The 22,762-nt window shown below is 38.0% G+C and overlaps 1 protein-coding gene across 1 annotated transcript in view; it reads left to right on the forward strand.

Annotated features, from left to right (window-relative positions):
* LOC128741102 (protein crumbs) overlaps positions 1-22,762 on the forward strand; it is a 126,096-nt gene continuing 103,334 nt past the window's right edge. Inside the window, exon 1 of the mRNA XM_053836677.1 lies at positions 1-442. Within this exon, the coding sequence (XP_053692652.1) occupies positions 394-442 (49 nt within the window). The 5' untranslated portion in view covers positions 1-393. The remainder of the gene's footprint in view (positions 443-22,762) is intronic.

Here is a 22,762-nt window from a genome sequence, read left to right on the forward strand (position 1 = left end):
TGCGTGCGGGTTGGATTTTTGTTGTGCGCTACGGCCAGGTTCAGTCGGATTATGTTTTAAGTTTGTTCCCTGTCGTGCTATCCCGTTCGCTCTGCCGGTCGTGATTGTGTTTCTGTGAGGAGAACAAACAGCGAAAGCTGTAGTAGCAGTTTTTTTTTCTCCTCGCTATATGTGTGTAAAGTGTGTGTTTCGGCTCAGTGTTTGAGATTGAAAGCAGAAAAAAGGCGAGCTGGAAAGCTCTTGCAGGCAGGTTCTTCAACGACCAGTCCGCCGTCCGTAACCGTACCAGGCCAAAACGGCAAATATAATTAGTGTGTTCTCTGTGTTCAGTGTTTTTGTGACCCAACCCAGAAGCCTAAATGAAGAGTTTATAGCGGTTGAAAAGCATCCAAAATGCGATTTAATATATTCCTTGCTCCGACGATTGGAGTACTCGTACTAGGTAAGTCGTGATGACGGTGTGGTTGGTGACGATGCCAGCCAGATCGAACGAAGTGGCCGTTTGAATGGATAAAAGGAATTTCGTCGTTCGTCAGTCAAACACACAAAGTGAGTCATAAATTGGAATTCAACCGCGACGATCAACCGAGTGTTGTCGCCGTTCACGTTGTGGCGTGGAACAGCAACCATTTGGAAGAACTCGGGTTTAGTGCAGCCGAGAGCTGTACGATCTGCCGTGTTTGCACACGCACGGTCAGTGGGCTTGACCAGTCGGTGTCCGTCCGCTAGCTGCCTATGGGATATGTGGCGCGGATGTGGATGCATGTTGGACGAGAAACTCCCGGGTGTTTCGGTGCAAATGTTCTGCCGACGTAACGGTTGTTCCCATGTGGAATCACCGTGTGTGTTCCAGTTTGGGAAGCGTATTTAGATTGCGGCAGTGCATCATAAAAAAAACTTTCCTCCGCCATCAGGCAGATGAGACGGCTTGCGGCTGCTAAGAGGTGTTCTAATTAGCCGGGCAACTTTCGTGCAAAAGTTGCAGAGGTGTTGGGTATGCGAATGTTTCATCTGCTGCGGCATTTATCTATCGCAAGAATGGAGTTGAAGAAGTTTACGGTCAACTGATAATGTATTTTCCTCGAGTTATTTAATATTTCATTCCCACTTGTGGAAAGTTGAGTTGGAAATTATAAATAATGTACGATGAGAGTTTATAAACGTGGACAGGTAATTGGGATGAAATTGAAAAGTAATGCTATATTACTGGTCAATTAAATTAAATTAAATTAGGTTCAAATTAACCTATTTCTATGGTTGTCCAAAGCGTCGTTTATGCAAACGAAAAGTTGAATTATTGCTCAAAAGTAGTTAATACAATTGTTTTTTACGGTTTATGGTGCAACAGAAATAAAAGAAAAAAAACCTTTCTCAATAAAAAGTGCTAAGTTCCCCTTTTATCTAATCAATCTAACCAAATCTCGATTGCTTGGATTAGTTTGAAAGTTATCCAACTTTCTGTTTTCATTGAAATTCCCACGGTAAAGCCAGGGAATCACAAATATTATCTAGCTTCATTTATCTTAAGAGCTTTAAATTATGTTGCAATCAAAAGATAGTGCAATTTGATATTAGATTGCTTTTAAATACACCCTAAATGTAAATAGGCCCACATTGTACGACGTTGGCAAACAGCGTATCATGAGCTCTTCCTCTGCTAAAATGCTTAATTACTTTATTTTTTTCTCTGGCACTCCTCTTTCCACTTGTACGCCGAAAAGTTTTAGTCAAGCTCCCTGTAATCATAAACAAGGCACAACATTTGAAGAAACAATACAGGAGGAAAGCTGAGCTGTAAATTTCATACCCTTCCCAAGCAACAATCTGAGTTTTATTGTACTCTTATGGTGGTCTTCAAGACCAATCTTGGTCTTAAATACCATCATAAGAGTGTAATAAAACCCAAATTGCTACTTGGGTTCCCTTCGAATGAAACAATCTCGAATGATGTGCGTTAATCGTTTGAACCCCAAAATAACATGAAAATGATAAGGCAATTTCAACAAAAAGCTAATGGTCAATTTAAACCAAATTTTATCTGAATAAAGGTTTCGGCTTTAGAAATAAAAATCTTTTGCTTATAAACAGCCACTTCTGCTAATTTTAGTGGACATCAAGGCACAAATCTTCCACACAATTGTGAGGAACGTGCTGCACGAGCCACGAATGCTGAAGCTTCAGGCCTGTTAAAGGTTGCATTTGCAGAATTCTTCGCGATCTTAAAAACTAGTTGCATAATGTTTTCTATTGTATTTTCAGTATATGATATAATTTTGCAATGCTTTTATACCTATTCACTTCCTTTATCTTTACATCTAAGATAGTGCAATTTGATATCTGTGTTAGGGAAGTGTGCCCAAAAAAAATGATGAAGTTGCTTGTTCCACAAGATCGCATCGCAATTCTTCACGGCAAGACGATTAAACGTAGGCGGATTTGATACCTGTGTTGGAAAAAGTGATAATAATTCTGTATGCAGGAGCATGCTCGCCGTTTCATTGGAAATGCAGTAAAAAGATATTCTGTTATAAAATAAAAAGGGATAAAAAGGGATCGGATTAGCAAAATCCTTTCAACGTGCGGAAACGATTTTTAAATTGTTTTCAAATGCACATAGAAATAACTGTGAAATGTATTGAGGATTGAACGTATACAATGTTACTACTTTGTAAAATGTTACATACAACGCGTCCAGCATGTATATATGCTGCAGGTATATATACTTAGACTCACGTAGTCCTACGTCGCCTATGCAGTCACAACCCTATGATTTTTTGTATGGAATTAATCGAATATCACTCTACGATAAAACTGAAACTTGACGTGGTGTAGGGCTTTTTAACTTAACAGTAAATAAACCACGGTCACGTTTACTTCTGAATGTCAAAATACTTGTGTGATTTTGTGATTCCCATTATAAATACTGCACACTACCTCTGTAATCTCGAGCGTTGGGAGGCGAGTGCTACTCAATGGTTTAAAGCTTCCATCGACTACCGCGAATGACCCGGTCATGTTGCGCTCAATTTGCTTTGTAGATCTATCTTGGACGGTGCAGAAATGCCAGGAGGATGAAAGATGAAATTTGTCATCCATAAGTCGCGCCCTGATAAGTTGAGACCCATGATGGTCCGAGATTTGTCTTCCTAATAATTCATTTGTGGTTATTGTGCTGGAATATTGACGGTGAGTGCGCGGTTGAGGACTGCCGAGGTCTCCACTTCTTGACTATACTACATTTTGCAACTCAAGTAGAACAAAATGTCTAGGGCAAAGCACATTTACATCTATCATTTTTTCTCTAATCATCATTATCATCATCAACATCATAATCATTATATTTAAAATATGACATTCCGGCCTTTAACACAGAGTCAGTTCGTGCAATCTGCGTCTGCGGGCCAGGGCGGGTCGGCTATGCTTGGGTTTCCACCTGTGTTTTAGTTGGTGGCATTGCCTGTCTCGTCAGGTAGAACTGGTGTTTAAGATCTCCCTGATACTCTTATTATGACAACACAAAAGAGCCCGGCATAGAGTTTTATACACTATTAAGCGACCAGCTGGATAACCTAGAAAAAGGTAAAACGAAAAGGAATTAATTGATGATCATCTTTCAAGATATTCTTCATGGTTGACTGCGAAATTCCCAGTTCTTTGGCCATCTTATGTCCAAATCTCGTTTTCGTCGAATTTGCTTTTGCTCATTTGATGGCTTCCGGTGTCCTTACAGTACGTTTACGGCCAGATTTGGGGAGTATTTTTCAAGAAGCGGTTTCCTTGTGTCGCCTGATGCTACGAAAGAAGAATCTTTTGTTTATTCCAAATGGCTTCAGCTTTTTAAAAATATCACTCGATTTAAAAAATTTCATAAACAGACATCATAAGTTCCATTTTTGCGTCCACGAATCTTTACCGAATGAAAATTCAAAACAAACTGTGTTGACATTTAAATGCACTCTAAACGAAAAATATGCCTGCATATCTGTGTTTAACCCTGTTTTGACTAAACACGCCCCATCGACAGGCAACCATGCTTTTGCCGCCAACATCTCAGCGTGAGCGAAAATGAAATAGCATTTCATCACTTCGTTTCACTCAACTGCCTGCAGCTTGATTTGGGTTCGCTGTCAAATTTTGAGCCCAGGACATGCAGTCGTTGACGTTCACTGCAGCACTGCAGCGTTCTTACCCCTGGCATTCTTTTATTTGTCAACCCAAGGACATGACTACTGAACTGCTGATAGTGTTTGTCTTTCTCAGTTTTCTACCCTTCAAAACAATTCATTCACAAATTGCAGTGCTGAATGATTCCTCTGAATGAATAACTAAGGGTGGCAGCAAATGCTTAAGGTGAAATTAGTCGTCATCGATTCTGCAAATTTCAAGAGCAGTTTAACAAAACTTCTGTTCATGAAAATATAATCGCTGTTTTCAGATTGGCAAAAAGAATACAGTGAATACATTTCTATAAACAGAGCTCAGCTTTTGAGCCCAAAACCTGCTTCCGAAATTGGGCTCTCCGACGAACAATTAATGACTACTAGTTTCCCGTTAAGTCCTGTTCAAGCAGTGGCTCTTATTGCTATGCTTCCCATCGAACTAATAGATGCAGAGACACAAAAAAAGCCCATTTCGAAAAATCCCCGACCAGATAGTACACACTACTGCAGACCTATGAAAGTTATTTCCGCTAAAGCGGAGTCAACGCTCATTTGATATGAAAAAGTCGCAATAGAATCTCGTTATCTCCATACAACAAATCTGTAAATGGTGCACATTTGCATGTAAATTTTGAGTTAATTGTTTGAAAAGCTTGCGGTACGTTGTCACATGAAAAAGCAGCAGCCAAATGTTACATATGTGGGGCTACAAAAAAAAAAATAATACAAACGTTCATGAAAAACCTGAAATTTCAAAAAATTTAAAATACGGAGTTTCGAAATTGCATTGTTGTTGGAGAAAATCCTTTGAGTATTTTCTGCATATTGCATATAAGTTTGTAAAATTCCTTGTTTTCTAATTAAATGTACTAGTGTTCCTCTTTAAAGACTGTCATTTAAAACATGGCAAGTTCACAGAGAAACAGATAAGAAAATTTTTGAGGAGCGCAAAAACTAAATTCAAAGCGAATTCAACGTTCAAATGGGGTTGATAGTAGGTAAGCCGAAACCCTGATACGGCGCTTCTAACAACGACAACACTGCGCGTAAATTCTTCAGTGATTCCTCGACAAGTGCTTCTATCACAGGAAATTAGGAAAATCATATTTTAAAACTTGCAATAATTTTAAGAATAATTTCGAGCGATAATTTTATTTATATTCTAAAATATCAAACACTGTTACAAGAAACAAGACAGCGATACCTAGCATTATACTAATGGTATTACATGCATTTGACTGTACATAAGATATTGATCCATAGTACTCATATTATCGCAATGTTTGATTTACCCATCGGAGAGTTATCAGAGGAAGTTCTGGAAGTCACTCACAAAATCGTAAGAGAAACCTGGTTGAATCACGCAAGGAAAACTCCGAGAATCAATACAAACGAGGATTTAATTAGGTCACTGCTCTTAACCCTCTAACGGGTAAGACCGTCTGTAGACGGCCTTCGCTTTTGGAGCTCCAGAGCCGCATACGAAATTTGTTTTTAATTGGCAATATGCAAAATGTGTTCAGAACAGATTTCTTGGCATTTTGATACTAATATCATAACATTCTGACCATGCATTCAGAAGTTGTCATCTTTCAAAAACAAAAATTGCGAAAAATTCCGAAAATAATTAATGCGCGAATATTCCCTTTTTCACTTTTGAGGTAAAAGGACATCTAGAACAAAATGATTGACCTAAAAAAAATTTCAATGAGTAACTTTCATGCATTATTTTAATTTTGTAACATATCTGAATTGAAAAAATATCTGGGCAGAGCGTTAGACATGAAAAAAGGGAAAGAGAAATTGGACTTTTTCTTACCTGGCGCTCCTCAAGATAATTATTTTTGCATGAAAATCAGAATTTAAGATTTTTTTGTGTGTACTTTCATGATAAAATAGTCATTAGCTTGATCGCATTGTTTTTACGGTGTTGCCCGTTAGAGGGTTAAACTCGGATCCATTTATATCTTCCAGCCGGCAAACAAAATTTAAAAATCACTGTGAAGATACAGAAATTTCAGACTACTTTAAAATTTATGGTACAAACTAGCTTGACTAATGGCTTGACTGTGTTACAGGTTGAGAAATCCAAATTTTTGCAAGTCGATACTGCAAGTTATACTGAGTTGACGGTCAAATAAACATTAGCACCACTACGGATCCCTTCTGCCTTGTCTTCTCTATCATTTTCGAAAGAAATTAATGCTTGACTATTGAATAGTAAAGAATTGCCGACGCAAAGCAGCAATTGAAACATTTAAAACTATTCTCGGATAAAAGAGCCGCCGATTTTCCTCACTTTAAGAATTTCTGCGTTACTTCACTTGCACAAATATCCCTTCAGTCGTGTTTCCTTGTAAGACAACAGTTCCGAAAAAATTCTTGCAGCACCTATTCGCGACTGCGAAAGCTAAAGAGATTTTTAATCCTGTTCGCACTTACACGAAAACCCATTGTCAAAACTTGCGTGAAAACAAAAGCAAAAATACTTACTTTGCTTTTTGCTCTCGCAAAAACCAAGCAAATATTAGCAACTTCATAGTCGCGAATGTGGATACAATCTGGCAAAAGGAAAAGATTGCTGCTCACTTTTCTGTGACGTTGCACCTTCAGGACATCAATTTGGACTGGATTCAATGTTTGAAAATAAACTATGTTAAAAGGAAGGGGTGGTTTCATACTTTAACTAAATTGTTTACTTTCAGGACATCAAACTGGACTGGGTTTGTCGCAGTCCTAAGAAATCTTGTTAAGACGAGCGAACTGTATCACTCTTTCTGGCATACTTCCCAAGCACAGATATCAAATTAGTATAAGTCTAAACGTCGTAAAGAATCGTCGTAAAGAGACCTACTGGAACGAGGGGGTTTTGTTGCTTCTTTTTTCTAAACATAAAGTAATCGAAATCACAGTAAACAGATAGTGTATTTAACTGTCGTCCCTAACTGTGGAGCAGGGCGATCACAAAGAAAATGTTTGGGAAAAGTTGACCTTGAAACTGTTCGGTAGTTTTTACTAATTAGTGATTGAAAAAGAATGTTACAATAGAAAATACATAATTACTACATTATTTATGAGTTGATCGATACCTAAACCATGAAAATCCATTCATAATTGGCAGAGCTATTAGCGTTCAAAATCTTTCATTCTTTCGTGACGCTGGGTTGAATCCAAATTTTGGATTGACACCCTGCGGTTAGACCTAGTTCTACGTCAAAAATAATAATAAAAATTGATTCAAACAACGGAAATAAAATATTGATAAAGTTGATTCAAAAAATGAGTCAAAATATAGAATTAAATCACTTGTTTTCCATGTTCCATTTGTGCTCGCAACAATTTTGCGAACAAATGTAAACATTCCAGCCCACCGTGCGCCCGTGATTCAAGTCACCGATCGTCGTATTGTATACACACTCGATCGTTTAGTAGTACCTACCTCTAGAGTATTGTCAACTTCAAACTTTACTCATATTTGGCGTCGGTATTCCTCGCTCGTTTCCACCTTCTGCCGCCAACTCCTACGCTACAACAACAATACAACCACCGCTTGATGGCTGTGCTGACAGAAACCGATCCGGTGTGGAATAACATTTTCTGTTTGGTCTGCACTGGAACACGGAATGGAAAGACATGAGTCAGACCCTAGTAGTAATGCATTGCAGGCAGAGTGGGGAGAATGGATGATTGCAGAAACATGCGAACGTGAAGCATCAAACAACAATCGTTTTACACGAAGCTCTACGATCATGTGTTTTCCAATTGTATGTGTGAATCTTTCTTCCACTCTATACTCTGCTGCTTGTTGTCGTCAGTGGTAGTGGCAGTGATCTTCATTGCGAGCTGATTTAAACCAAGAAATAACAATTATTGATCAAGTACATAGACAATGTGTCTATCAGCGTGGAAAATAGCGGGAATGGAGAAAATTGTCATCTGATGTAATGTGTCTGACCGCTAAAGCATGGGCGAAAATTGAGTGGAAGTTACCTATGCTTGATCCGGCAGGATCAAACAAAACAGGAAAACTTGCTGATGTATGTGTAAAAGAATACCAGCCGCCGCCGCCAGAGGTATTTAGAAATTCTACGCGACGAGAAAACCATGACGCGTCGAAATTAAAAGGAAGAAAAACAACCGTCAAATGCCGAGAAAGGTAACCTGCAGAAGGAAGAAATACGTGTAGAGAAGGTAGGGGACAATGGGAAAATAGGATGAACTGTTTAACTTTTTGAGTTATTGTAAAAGCTACTTTTGAAACATTATCGAAATTGGACAACTTTTCAAACCAATCTAAACCAGGTAACATATGTACCAGGTATTAGATCTGCCCACTCTCCCCTAACCAAACCGCTAAATGCATGATCGTGTGAGAGTGGTCATAGGATAGAATCGGAGAGACAAGAAATAATATTCCAAACAAAACGTGGTTGAAAGTTAACAAAGAATATGCAATCGCGAGTTCAAAGCAGAGAGACTCCAACAACCAAACCCCATCGAGAGCCCTCTGGATGGCAAGTCAAACGGCATAATGCGTATTATAAGCAAATTGCTGACAGGCGATGCCTGTAGGAGTGGCCATAAAATTCCACCGTGGGGCCGAACTTAGGGAAACGAAACGAAAAAAAACAAGGTCAGTGAGAGGTTGCAAGTTGTGTAAGAAGTACCGTTTTTTCAAATTTTTAAACCAAAAATTTTCTAAGAGATTTAACAAATGCTGTAAAAGTTTGTAAGTAGTTCAGTTCTTGAACTTTTAAGTAGTCAGTTGTAAATTCGTTCACTAAATCTGCACTTGTGGCAAGCCTGACCAAACGCCGTGAGCGATTTTATGGTTGCGATGTGCCTCTCTCACATCGCGTAAAACAGGAATCTGGAATCAAGATGAAGAATCAAAAGATTTCAACGAAGGCACGCATGGACGCGTGGTCTGCCTGTGACCAGATGTACGTAGTTCGAGATTTTGTTGGACATCGAAGTTGGGAATAAGTTACTGTTTATTTCCTGATTTTTTACCAGCTTCGACTTCTAACTTCAGAAGCTTATTAAACTTTGTTAATAGAGAAAAACGCAACACATATACACTCACGCATAGCTTTTTATTGCGGTTTCTGCTTCACCTCTTGGAGAAAAAATCCACCTGCTGTTTTCTGATAAAATTTCGAAGATGCAGCCATGAGCTGCAAGACTACATATCCTTGCACAGATGCTTGGTCGCGGCACCACGTGCCCTGGCGGCAGGTGATCGGAAATATTTCAATTTAATTTTCTTTTCCGAAAGATCACTTCTGTGCTATTAATCGTTCGATAGCAGATGCCCCACAGCATAGCAGTCAAGCAGTAAATCATGCATAATTATCATTCGATGTTGTATTGTTACTGCCAATTCGATTCTGTCAAGTTTCGATGGTTTGAAACTTTTACATGTATCGATTCAATGGATTGGTCACCACTAAGTTAGTAATTTAAGTTCAAACTACAAACGAAATAATTGGGTATTTTCAAGAAAAACCTATATATGGGTCGTTTCACGTCAAGTGTTCGAGTCCCATGTGTTCGACCTTCTCGGATTTGAACCAAATTGTATCAGATTGTTCGTTTCATGTCAGCAACAAAAAGCCCTAAGTTTGGTGCCAATGGGACATCCCCTCGATTAATAGGATTACTTCCATTTTTAAAGAAAAGACATGTTTATGTCAAATCCTCATTTTCTTTTGCTTATATCTGTGAAAATGTTAGGTTTGGAAAGACAATATTTTCATGTTTATAGCAGTATAGTTTTCTTCTTCACCCCTTTCAAATCTTGAGCAGGCGGAGGGCCGACTCGCTCAGGCACCTTTAACTAGAATTTCTTTTGAATTCATCTTTTGAACCTTCTGTTAGACCAAAGTTCGTGGCTAGAGCGAAGTTCCGGAGTGTTTGGAGGATTATCCTGTTTTGGTACGACCACTGGTGTGCCCAGACCTAAACAGACCGGTGGGTCTGTTCAAAAGTAAGTTTTGGACAGTAAATTACCAATGATTCGTAGGATAGCGGATCTTTTCTATGTAATTGATTTATTTATCGTAAAAGTTCCGTACGATTAGTTTAACTATTCCAAAGTGCAGAGTTCCATTATTAGAACTTTTTTACATTGAATATTATAGATCTGAGCCCACCAGTGAAATTCAAATTGGATTTGAAATCAAACCTGAAATTGTACTTTAGATTTGACATTAGATTGGCATTTGGATTTGAAATCGGACTTGACGTTTTATTTAAAATTGAATCAAAATTGAACTTCAAACTAAACTTGAATCGGAAATTGCAATTGGACTTTGAGTCGAACATAAATTTGAATTAATAGACTAGACGTTGAGCTCAAATTGGGCTTGAAATTAGACTTGAAAGCAGACTTGAAATCAGTATTGAATTTGACTTAAAATTGGAAATCGGATATAAAATTGGAATTGAAATTAGACTTTAAATTGGAGCTGAAATTGAAATGAAATTCGACTTGGGATTGGCTTTAAAACGGAACATTAAATTGGGCTTGAAACTGGGCCTCAACTGAACATAAAATTGGGCTGGAAATTGTCGGAGTTGAAATTGGATTATAATTAGACATGAAATTAGACTCAAAATCGGACATTACATTGGACTTAACAGAAGACTAAAATTGCACTTGGAATCGGAGGTGAGATTGGAAATAAATTAGGCTCGGAATTGGATTATTGGAAATGAAATCGTACTTAAATAGGACTTTCAAATTGAACTTGAAATTTGATTTGAAATTAGGCTTGCCATTGGACATGAAATTGGACCTCAATGGGACTTTAAAATGTACTTGAAATCGGCGGTAAAATAAAAATTTAAATAAACTAGAAATTGGATTTAAAGTGGGACATTAAAATGAGACTTCAATTGACTTTCCATTTGCAGTTTAAATTAGAATTGTATTTGGCTTAAGGCCTTAAAATCGGACATTACATTGAACTTTAAATTGGACCTGAAATCGGATATGAAATTGATGATAAATTAGACTCGAAATTGGACTTAAAATGGGACAATAAAGTGTACTGACCAAAAAAAACTTGATCGGAGGTGAAAATGGAATTAAATTAGGCTCGAAATTGGACTTAGAATGAGACATTGAATTGGACATGAAATCAAACCTAAATTGAACTAGAAATTTGATTTGAAAGACTGGGAATTGGTCATAAAATTAGACTTGAAATTGGACTTGAATCAGAATAGAAATTAACTTTAAAATGGGACACTGAAATTGGGCTTAATTTTCTTATCGCTTATTATTCAATACCAGGCTATTGAATTGATAACTCTGGACTTCCCAGTTGCATATCGAGCAATTATTTGCTTATACATTAAAATTGTTTTACAGTAATGTTCCGATTTTGACAGCCCCATGTTGAATTTTGGGCTGACAAAATGGGGAAATTGACAAAATCGGGAATTTTTTTTTCAAAATTCAAGACTTAAGACCTTGCAATATCGAAGACTTCTACTAAAAATTAAATTTTAACCCTCAATTGGTCAACCGAAAGCTCAATGAATCGGGCACAGTACACTGGTCCAGAACCTTTTTTGGTGCGCATTAGCTTTGAGTGGAAAAACTTGGTTTTAGGTGTTGGGACCTTTGGAAGAGTTTCTTAAAATGAACTGTTCTATCCTCCAGCGGAACTCAAATTTTGATTAATCCCCCTAATAGTGCAATAAAAAATTTATTTTTCTTCAGTTTCAATATAACACACTATGTGTTCTGCAAAGTTTTACAGCATATTATTATAAGGAATTTTGCTGAAGACAGTAACCTTCTATCTCTTCAGCAAAGATAGAAAAATCTTATTTCTCAAAAATTAAAAATCGTTAAAATCAGTTTTTCTATTTTAGCTGTGTTTGTAGTTGTTGTATGACTTTTTCTTGTTTTACAAAGTTGTACAAATAGTAAAAATACACAACATTGCTGAATATAGTATACCTCTATCTTTGCTTGTTTGAGAACTATAGAACTTTTACTATAAAAATACCCTAATTTTGACCCCGAAAAGTTAAGCGAAATCTATAAGCTGACAAAATCGGGACAATCGGGGGTGGAAAAAATCGGGGATAGACAAAATCGGGAGCTGACAAAATCGGAACATTACCGTAGAAGGTGGGGCACGTGCCCTAGTATGCCCCAGGCTGGGCACGCCGGTGCGAACCCCAACAACATTTGTTGTTTTTGTACCTGTCCACAGTGGTGCCATTTCGAAAAAAGATGATTAATATTTACGCTTAAAAAAACGCGTAATTTTAGAAGGTTAGTGTCTTTGAAGAAGTTTAGTAATAAAATGTAGCACATCTTTTTGCACTATTAGTATGACAGTGAATCCCCCTATTAGGGTGATATAAACTTTTGTTTTTTGATTGGACCAAAAAAAATTTGAAATGAGCAACAATGCTGGATATAGGAACTATCTATCTCTCACTGGTTGCAAAATAGGGTAAGGAACGAGTTAAGCAGTGACACCTATTTTAATCAGTTGAACATAAATGAGCCGAAAATGCACTTTTTTATTCATATTTTCAAAATCTTTTGATAGGATCATCTTCACAAATCACTTAACCATACATTTGATTCACACAAACACAATTTATTGGGTTTCCGACAAGAAATATGATGAATTAAAAATTGTTGTCCAAAAACGTACATTTTCAGCAATCGCCACCTCGCTGCTAACGAATCACATCACATTTTTCAGCACTGATTACAACCACTCTAAAAGTCAAGCACTCAATTGTCACATACCATATTATTCACTCTCTTTTTTTCTATTATCTAAGGCTTTGTCACTAGCCGAAAGTTTTATTATTTTCTAACAAAACTGAAAACAAATTCTGAATTGACGGAACCTGTTCACCAGTAGCAGCAGCTGCAGCACAACTGATGAACTATCGTGTTGCCAAGACACTGTTTCGGTTCTGGAAATAAGAATTTTAAGTTTGAAATTAACTGAAACCTCCTATGGTGGAAACGTGGTTCATTACTTTCAAGAGATGTATGTTCATAATTAATTTTTCTTTATTAAAAACAACACAAAAGACAGCTTTTTCAATAATTTTCGAAGATTTTCTCAGTGATTTAGTAAAGCAACGATGTGTTTCAATGTTATTTGCTTTGACAACACTGTTCTGAGTCGGATCGTTTGTACTGCTATGTTTACCTCTTTTGTTCTCCCACCATCCTTATGGGACTCGCATAAACTCATAAACATAAACTCGCAGTTTCCGATAAGAACACTAGAGAATAAAAGAGACGACGAATACCGTTTGCCGAACGGTGTGGTGAGTGTATGCCCCGATAAACAATTTAGACAGATGGCATTCTACGCATCTATGCCGATACGCTATGCCGATTACGCATCAGATGCCGATTAGTAGGTCGCGGATAGGAACGCGAACTTACTGAATAGGGGGAAAAGTTCGAGGGATTTTTTAAGGGGACGTAAAAAAATTCAGATTTCAGGATTGCTTAAAAAAGCACCTTGCGGGTGAAAATAGGTTCGGTCTGTTCAAAATTAGTTCCGCCGCTCCAACTTTTAAAGCGAAAAATCAAAAGTTTAGCTCAACAATAGTGTCTTCCAATGGTAACAGCTTGAAGAACTAAAGATAGCAAGAAGATTGGTATGCTGATATCCCCCACTTAGTCAACCCATCGCTTGTAATAAGGTAAAACAATCAGTGACCCGCTTAGACTGCTTAAAACTAGTTCTTTACCCTAGAACGGTTCCTTTAGAAAGACTTTTTAAAAATGAAATCTGCTCAATAACTTTTCACACGATTGTTTTAGTGCTTTTAAATGTTCTACAAACTTATGCAGTATATTAAAATACACATTTTCTTTAAAGACTGCTTTTTTCGCTAGGATGCATATTATAAAATATCTCTAAAAAAAATCGCAGTATCCAAAAAAAATTTTTTGTTCGATTTCGGGCTATTTCGGATAAACCAAACAACTTCCATAGGAAAGTACTATATTTTATCTACAGAAAACGCAAACTTCCACCAACAGCACTCTCCAGCAACCCCAGAAAAAATCATTCGAGAAGTGTACTGTTTTTTGACAAAATTCTTTATAGTTCGCTAATAGAAAGAGATAGAGAGTTATTGTATTCAACAAAGTTGCTTATTTTAGAATGTTCTACATCTTTTCTAACGACACTATACCTTTTTGGACACAAAAATTTTTTTGGCCCCAACCAAAAAAACAAAAATTTGTATCACCCTAATAGGTGGATTCACGGTCATACGAAAGATGCTCTATATTTTATTAGAGAACTTCTTCAAAGACACTAACCTTCTAAAATTACACGTTTTAGCGTTTAGTAACGTTTAGAAATGGTACTAGTGTGCAGTCGAAGACGGGCCAGGCATAGCAGCAGGATGCCAGGTCGGCCAAAATAGTATGAGGCCTTTGTGAAATATCAAGAAGGGCAGAAGTCGCTTTTGGAGGTATTCGTCCTTAAATATATGTGCGCTGACGGTCCCTGTTGTGATGAACAGCTGACTTGTTTTGTCACATCCGCAGATTGGTTGCAAGATTTTCAAAAAACTTTCAGCGACCCAACAAACACTGAAGCTGAATTAAAATGCTACTGATTTGGTCACAGCTGATTTAACTGATTTAACCTGTATTCAGAGGTGGTAGACGCTGAATAAATTTAAGCAAAGACCTCTGTATTGTATAAGTGATTAAGCAGCCAACGAATGCGCTGTAAATCAGCTGCTTCACATACTAGTATCACAAGCAGATTAGGCGCATCTTCAACCTTTCCACAACTAGTCAATATTCTCAATAATTGTGCTATAAACGATTTGTCATCCTAATAAACAGCCCTCCCACGACACATTTATGCGCTGATTAAGTATTTTAGCATCCATTATTATTCAGCCATAGCTGAATCGAATAAAATTTATGTAAACAATTCTACTATACTTATGCAGCCGAAATTGGAGAACTTATACAACCTATTTCGCTTGAGGTAGAAAAAACACTTGTTAAGCAATTATCTCGCCCTTTATATAACCTCTGTGCGCCTTGTTTCCAGCTTTGCGTAGATTGGTTATTTAAAACGCGCAAAAGCCTTTATTGCAGCTCCATTGCAGCTTCGAAAGCAGCTATTAGCAAGCCCGAAGCTTGATAAAATCCCTAAATTTACATGTTTAAGAGCTGAAAAAAGTTTTTTATTTCTAAAACTAAACCATAGTTCTGCCTCAGGTAGAATAAATTCAGCTATAAAAGCGTTTGATCAGCCTGAAATTGTTACTTGGGTAGCTGCTTTCAAAGCTGCAATGGAGCTTAATAGAGGCTTTTGCGTGTTTTTAAATAACCAATTTGCGCAATTCTGTCAATTCTATTTTTAGAACGAGAAATAGTTTTGCAATGCTCTTTCAGTCGCTTAATCAACGTCTCATCAACCTTTAGGTAGCCAAAAATAATCTATTTTTAAATTTCAAAAATGGAACGCGTCATATTTATTTTGCTTTGGCGTCATTAGCAGCTTTATTTTAAATTTCGAATAACTTGAATTCGTATTTGCAAGCTAATTAAAAATGCGTGTCGTTATCTTTCGGGAACAGCATGAGCAATTGCTGTTTACGAGTTGGTTTCAGGCGATCCAAGCTGCATAAAGTAAATACTCAAATGGTGTTTAACCAAGCGAAGTTTAAGCTACTTTAAGTTTTTCCAAACCAGCTTTCCTCCAAAGCTGATAAACAAGCTTAATAGCGGATTTTTCTAGTAAACAATCCGATTCTAAACAGCCATAAACATAGAGCCGTTTTACGGTTGCTTAAAGGTGTTAAAGTTGCTTTATAAACCAATAGACGCTTTCATTAGGCTCACAGCTTTCAAACTGCTTTAAAGCTGCTTAAGGGAGTTAAGGTGGCTTTACAAACTAATACCAAGCTTTCATTCGGTTCACAGCACACATACTGTCAGATCATAGAGTTTCGCAATTCGACTGGCAGCAAAAATATTTGTCAGTTATCGACATTATCGACTGCTTCAAGTGTAATGATATTTTCACTGTCTGTTCTGCATACGACGCCAAAGCAAAATAAATATGACGCGTTCTATTCTTTTTTAAATTTAAAAATAGATTATTTGTTGACTGCATAAAGGTTGATAAGACGTTGATTAAGCGACTGAAAAAGCGTTGCAAAACTATTTCTCGTTCTAAAAATAGAATTGACAGAATTGCGCAAATTGGTTATTTAAAAACACGCAAAAGCCTCTCTTAAGCTCCATTACAGCTTTGAAAGCAGTTACCCAAGTAACAATTACAGGCTGATCAAACGTTTTTTAGCTGAATTTATTCAACTTGTGGCTGAACTATGGTTTAGTATTAGAAATAAAAACCTTTTTTCAACTCTTAAACATCTAAGTCAAGCTTCGGGTTTGCTAATAGCTGCTTGGAAGCTGTAATGTAGCTTAATAGAGGCTTATGCGCGTTTTTAAATAACCAATTTGCGCAAAGCTGGAAACAAAGCGCACAAAGGCGATATAACTGCTTAACAAGGGTTTTTCCGAGTCGAATAAAATAGGTTATATAAGTTCTCCAATTTCAGCTGAATAAGTATTGTACAGTTGTTTATATAAATTTTATTCGTTGGGTATTCAGCTACGGCTGAATAATTGTGGCTGCTAAAATGTTTATTCAGCGGATAAATGTTTCTTGGGGAATTTCGACCACTTCTTCCGTACACTCTCGGTAAGCGCAAATGGAGTATTTCTGTCCCGGCATTTATTTGGTATCCATCTTGATGAGGTTTTATCATTCATCATAATGTAGAATGGTTCTGTGGACCACTTCCTGCACAGCTTATTTGCGCGAGTTTTAGCCACCTTGCTCTGTTTGTCGTTCATGTGGTCATTGAATTTAGTCCAGGTGTCATTAGCTTTTGCATAAAGCAAATCATAGCTTTCGTCTTATTTTCTTTATCTTATTTTCATCTTATTCTGGGTTAACGTCTGAATTGGTTAAGTCCTGGCTTTCTTTCGATGGGCGTGGCGGTACCACTTTTCCTTTTCCTTGAAAGTCGGATGGTCCTTGAACGTTTTGATCACTTGGGATACGGTCGAATGTCCGATTCCGAGCTGTTCACTGGTCCTTCGATGGGAAAAATTTGGTTTTTTTTCGCTCTTAATTTTTCTTATTCCGAAGCCACCCAAACCTGTAACCACCCAATAGTTTTTGATGAAATCGTAGATGAATCTGTCGATATAAACAATACACTTTCATCTACTTTCAGTCATTTTTGCACACAAGGAAGAAACCTACAAACAAAAGGGTGTGTTCAATTTTCTTCGAATACAATCTTTATTAAAAAAACTGAAACCTTTCGCCAGTAGGAAAATGTTTGTATTTCGCGAGAAAGTAAAATCAACACCTTTAAGTTATTTTGCCTTGAAAACCCCATATTCACGGACCCATTGAACAGTCATCTCAGCACGGCAAAACACTACACACTTTCGAACAAAACGAGGTAGTGCACGAAGCTGTGAGTAAAAAAACACACAACGCCAAAGTAAACATTCTCATTCGTTCAACTGGTAAAAATACAAAACAAATCCTACCGTGGTATGCAAATTTTCGTCGAAACCCCACTCGATAGAAGGATGCCAAAGATTCGAACAGGTTCCTCTCCGCCGTGGCAGTTTAATCTTTCGTCGTTAGTTAGGAATTTCACCCCAAAAAAAAACATTTCAACGTTAAAACAGGCGAATCGTCCGAAATCGACCGTGAACGGTGCACCGTGCAGAGCCAAGATGATGAATGGCGAAAAGATAATAGAAAACGAACACTTCATTGCAACAATAGGTCGTATAAACAAACTGTAGCAAATATACTGAGCACTGGCCTCCGACAGCATAGTTATGCTCAACGATTTGAAGGAAAAACTTTGCTTGAGAGCGCATACCTACCCACCTACCTGGCTACTCGAGGCGCCAGTCACGAACCTGGCTTAGCAGTTCGAAAAATGAGTATCGTGAGACCAACCGGCTTGATTCTTTTGTTCCGGACCACTAACTAGTTAGTCTAGGGCAGTTCAAAAAATTTGTTCATTCGCTTTCAGACTGGTTCGAAGAAAAAGTTCACCAAAAAGTTGCGCCACCAGGGAAAAGGTATATTTCCTACCTACCGAAAGCAATGTGCGAAACTGTTTTACATAACAGTCCAAAATTATCGGCTATTCTGCGCCAGGTTATTATAGCAGCTGCATCAGACGGTTTAGATTTTCGAGAAAGGAGTGCTTTCGCTTTCCTCTCGTCTGGCTCTTGAGCTGACTGAAATGCCGGCACTGCTGTTCGAAAGTAACAAGCATAATGCCACAAGTTAGGGTCAATGGTGTTAACTTTTAAGTATAGATGAATAGTCTTAAGTTGAGCAAAGATTTGCACCGTATTTCAAGGAGGGTGAAGCATGATCATTTATTGACTACTATAACGTATAGAATCAACCTCAATTCTATGAGAATCTAGATCAGATTACTTGTAAAAAAACAGTTGCAATTGATTCAATATAACCCGCCCAGTGCTACTGCACGGTTCAACGAACCTCTATGGTTCGGACGGTGACCATTCATTATAATTTGTTGATGTAACGTGAATTGGGAAAAAACGAAACGTTTTGGTCCGCTAATTCGGAGAGCACAACACCACACACGCAGTCGTTGTGCCGGTGGTTGGTGGCACGTTTATTTACTGGTTTTCATTTTGCGCGCTCGTGAACGATAAAATATTTTTTTGCGCACTTCTAATGGCGTGCGAATGAAAAGATTATTTGTTGTGCAAATTGAACCGTAATATTAGCTGGTCATTGAAGACCTAATATGGTTAAATGTATGCGCAAACATACATTTTGGTAAGTTAAAAATTTAAAATTCGTACTTAATTAGTTTCGTACTAAATTAATTTGAAAAAGACCCTTGAAACTGGCAGTTAGTAGCAGATCTTCCTAAGCATTGTTTCAAAAATGAGAAAAATTTGCAGCATTGTTTCGATATTATCGATAATAATCTACTTATATTTGAGAAAATCAGGTTAGTACGGTACCGCTGTACCCCCCAGTTAGCTTCGAAGTACGATGCTAGTCTAACAAGTTAGTCGTCGTATGTTCGAGTTTTGATTGGGCGGTATTGCTAGAATAAGTATAGGAACGTTGTACTAGCCCCGTAATTCTCTGACTGCCTTCGATGACCGGTTGAGAACTTTGTCGATAAATGAAAGACATTTATACGTAAGGCTTTGCTTTGATATATCTCGAGATCAGCTAATGGAGATTATGCTGTATTTTTAGAATGATGAAATTGAACTTGCCTCAATGAATTGATGGTAGTGTGCTTATTTTAATACATTAGATGAGACAATCTGCTCCTGTGAGTAATATTTTTTCGATATAAAAGGTATTGTATTGCTCTAATGTACTCGAATCTATAACGTTATCTATCAACAGAGTTCACTTTCTATAGAGACCTCCCAGTCGGAACTGACTTATCGGAAGCTACAATCGAAAGATAACGTCAACCGTTATCTGTGTTTGCAAAATATGGGAAAACAGCTTGGGTAGACTATTCCTACCCATTAGGACAACATTGCTTTTGTGTTTAGTTTGATAGCGATTGTACACTTGATACGAATGCTGCAGTATTTGCTGGTTTGGTCTTACTCCAACGGACAAAAAGTAATCATTATGATTAATTGAATTCTTTAGGAGTGTTTTGATTCTTGTACATTCTGTTAGGGCATGATGTCACTTTTAAACGCAGCATTACGTCTTGCTGGAAGAGACGATGTCATTCCAAAAAATCTTAGAAGAAATCTTTGTGACGCTAGACAAACAGTGATTAGGTTTTGAGCGTTAATTATTCAGCGGTTTCCTGATCAGTTTTCAACATTGTGGCACTAATCGATCAGAAAATCTACTTGATTTCACGCGCATTAGCGTGTCCAAACATAGACAAAAGGTGGAGCACCCAACCTTTCAGAAGAATATTTTAACCTGGAAAAACGGAGTAATAGTGGGCGGAATAGGCGAATCTATTATTAGGATTACCACGAAGATACCGACAGATTTGGTTGAAAACTTGGGATTCAATTTGATTGAAACATGAATTTCATCGTGAACTGGAAATTGGACTTAAAATTGGAATTGGAATTGGAATTGGACTTAAATTTGGAACAATTTGCAAGATTTGGAAGATTTACTTGGGATTTGACATAAAATCAGACTAAAGACAGAATTTAAAGTGTTAGTTTGAAATTGGACTTGAAATTTTATTGGAATTGAATTTGATATTGAATTAGACTTGGAATTGGATTTGAAAGGCTCGAAACTGAACTTAAAATTGTACTTGAAATCGGACATAAATCGGATTTAAATTTGGCTTGAAAATAGACTTTTTTTTTGTAAGGACTCATCACTGCGACCAGTATCGTTAGATCTATTGTGATATCGCCCGAGTGTTTGCTGTATGACCTGCACTGCATTTCTTTGCTATAATCGCTATTGAGTGAGCGATATAGGGTATGTTGCTACATCGTCGTAATTGCCTATTCCCGTCCTATCCAACACAAATTATTAAAAATATCACCATTTTTATGACACACAATGCAAAACTAGTTATTCCCTAATATTTTAGTTAGTTGTCTATCATACGCAATCAATCAAAGTGAGCTGAGATCTATTTAAATGCTTTTTATCATTAAAGAAGTCCTACCAGCCAAATTTCCTACGTTTTTTCGTGCGACGAAGAAGACAATGTCGACTAATCGTTTTAATTTCCGTCATTCATAAATGAAAATAACTCATGCAAGGCATTGTCGTTATTCTACAGCCAGAAAAACTTGCCAGACCTGCAGAAATTTTGTAGAATAACATTTGTCATGCCGTCCTACACAAATACATGCGCATTAGCTTCGTAAACATTGTTGTGATTTTTAGTTCGGACGATGAAAAATTTTGTTGGACGGATTTTGAAACGGTACGACGAATTTTAGTAATGAAGTCAGTTACGTAATGTCAATAATATGCTTTAATAGTCGCTTTTCAGTGATTTCAAAGTTCACGGATCGGAAGGTAAGTGTGGTTTAGTCAAATCAGTACAAGAACTTTTGGAGTATTCACTAAATCCATCCAGCAAATGATGAACATTAGAATGGCTTTCCTTATTACGACGGGAATTAGAAAAAGACCCTACTTATTGAATTTCATGCGTGCTTGTGTGTAATTGGGTTTTACCCTTCTATCAATGGTTTCTCTACTTTACCCACCTTGTTCCACATGATAGCGCTGTCCCCAATTATAGCCATCCCTGGCACAGCACACCAGTGCATTTAACTATAAGGGTCTCATTTTGCGCTGTCAATAGGCCTTATCGGGATAACATAGAATTTAGCATTAAGGAAGGGTAAATGAGGGGCCTGAGAATAAACCCATGCGTAAGTCACTTTGACATCGAATGGCCTGATTCTACTAAGATTCGAACCCACGACCATTCGCTTGCCAAAGCAGACTCGGTAACCTTGCGGCTACAGAGCCCCTCTGAAAATAGACTTGGAATTACATTTGAAATTAGAGTTGATATCGAGATTCGTAAGAATGGTGATAAAAAGGGACATCGGCAATTCGAAAAAGTAATTTTGGGACCAATGTTCTACCGTTGTAAGCAATTCAACGACGATTCTCAACATGGATTTATGCCACTTCGACCAACCACGACGAATCTCCTTTCATTTACTACTCATGCAACGGATACCGTCGAGGTGTTTCCAAACCGATGCAATCTACACCGACCTCTCTACTGCTTTTGAGAAGTTAAATCATTAAATTGCGATTGCCAAACTGGACAAGATGGAACTTAACAGAATCCTACTGCTCGGGCTGAAGTCCTACTTGGCAGATCGGCATCTGGTTGTGAAAATCGGAGAATCAATATCCAACGAGTTTATTGCTACGACCGGTGTTCCACATGGCAGCCATCTGGGCCCGCTCATTTTCGTACTATACTTCTTCTTCTTCTTCTTCAGCAGCATAGTGCCGGGGTGACTCGTGCTGTCTCAAGCACTCGTCTCCATTCAACTCGGTCTTGGGCCACTCGTCGCCAATTTCCTAGTCGTCTCAGAAGTCGCAAATCGCTTTCGACCTGGTCGAGCCATCGTGCACGTTGGGCCCCCTGTTCCTGGTGCCTGGTAGGGTTGTTGAAGATGACTATTTTCGTCGCACTGCCGTCCGGTATCCTTACGACGTGTCAGGCCCACCGTAGCCTGCTAACTTTCGCTAGATGTACGACGGGAGTCTCCCCAAGCAGTGCCTGTAGCTCGTGATTCATACGCCTCCGCCACACTCCGCTTTCAGTTTGTACTCCGCCGAATATCGTCCGCAGCACGTTCCGCTCAAACACGGCAAGGGCGCGTGTGTCTTCCGTAAGCAGCGTCACGGCTTCAAGTCCATATAGAACTACCGGTCTAATAATGGTTTAGTACATTGTTAGCTTCGTGCGGCGGCGTATGCTTCCTGATCGTAGCGTTTTACGAAGGGCAAAGTAGGCCCGATTTCCCGCTT

Source organism: Sabethes cyaneus, chromosome 3 (assembly GCF_943734655.1).
Source record: "Sabethes cyaneus chromosome 3, idSabCyanKW18_F2, whole genome shotgun sequence".
In the NCBI taxonomy this organism is placed as follows: domain Eukaryota; kingdom Metazoa; phylum Arthropoda; class Insecta; order Diptera; family Culicidae; genus Sabethes; species Sabethes cyaneus.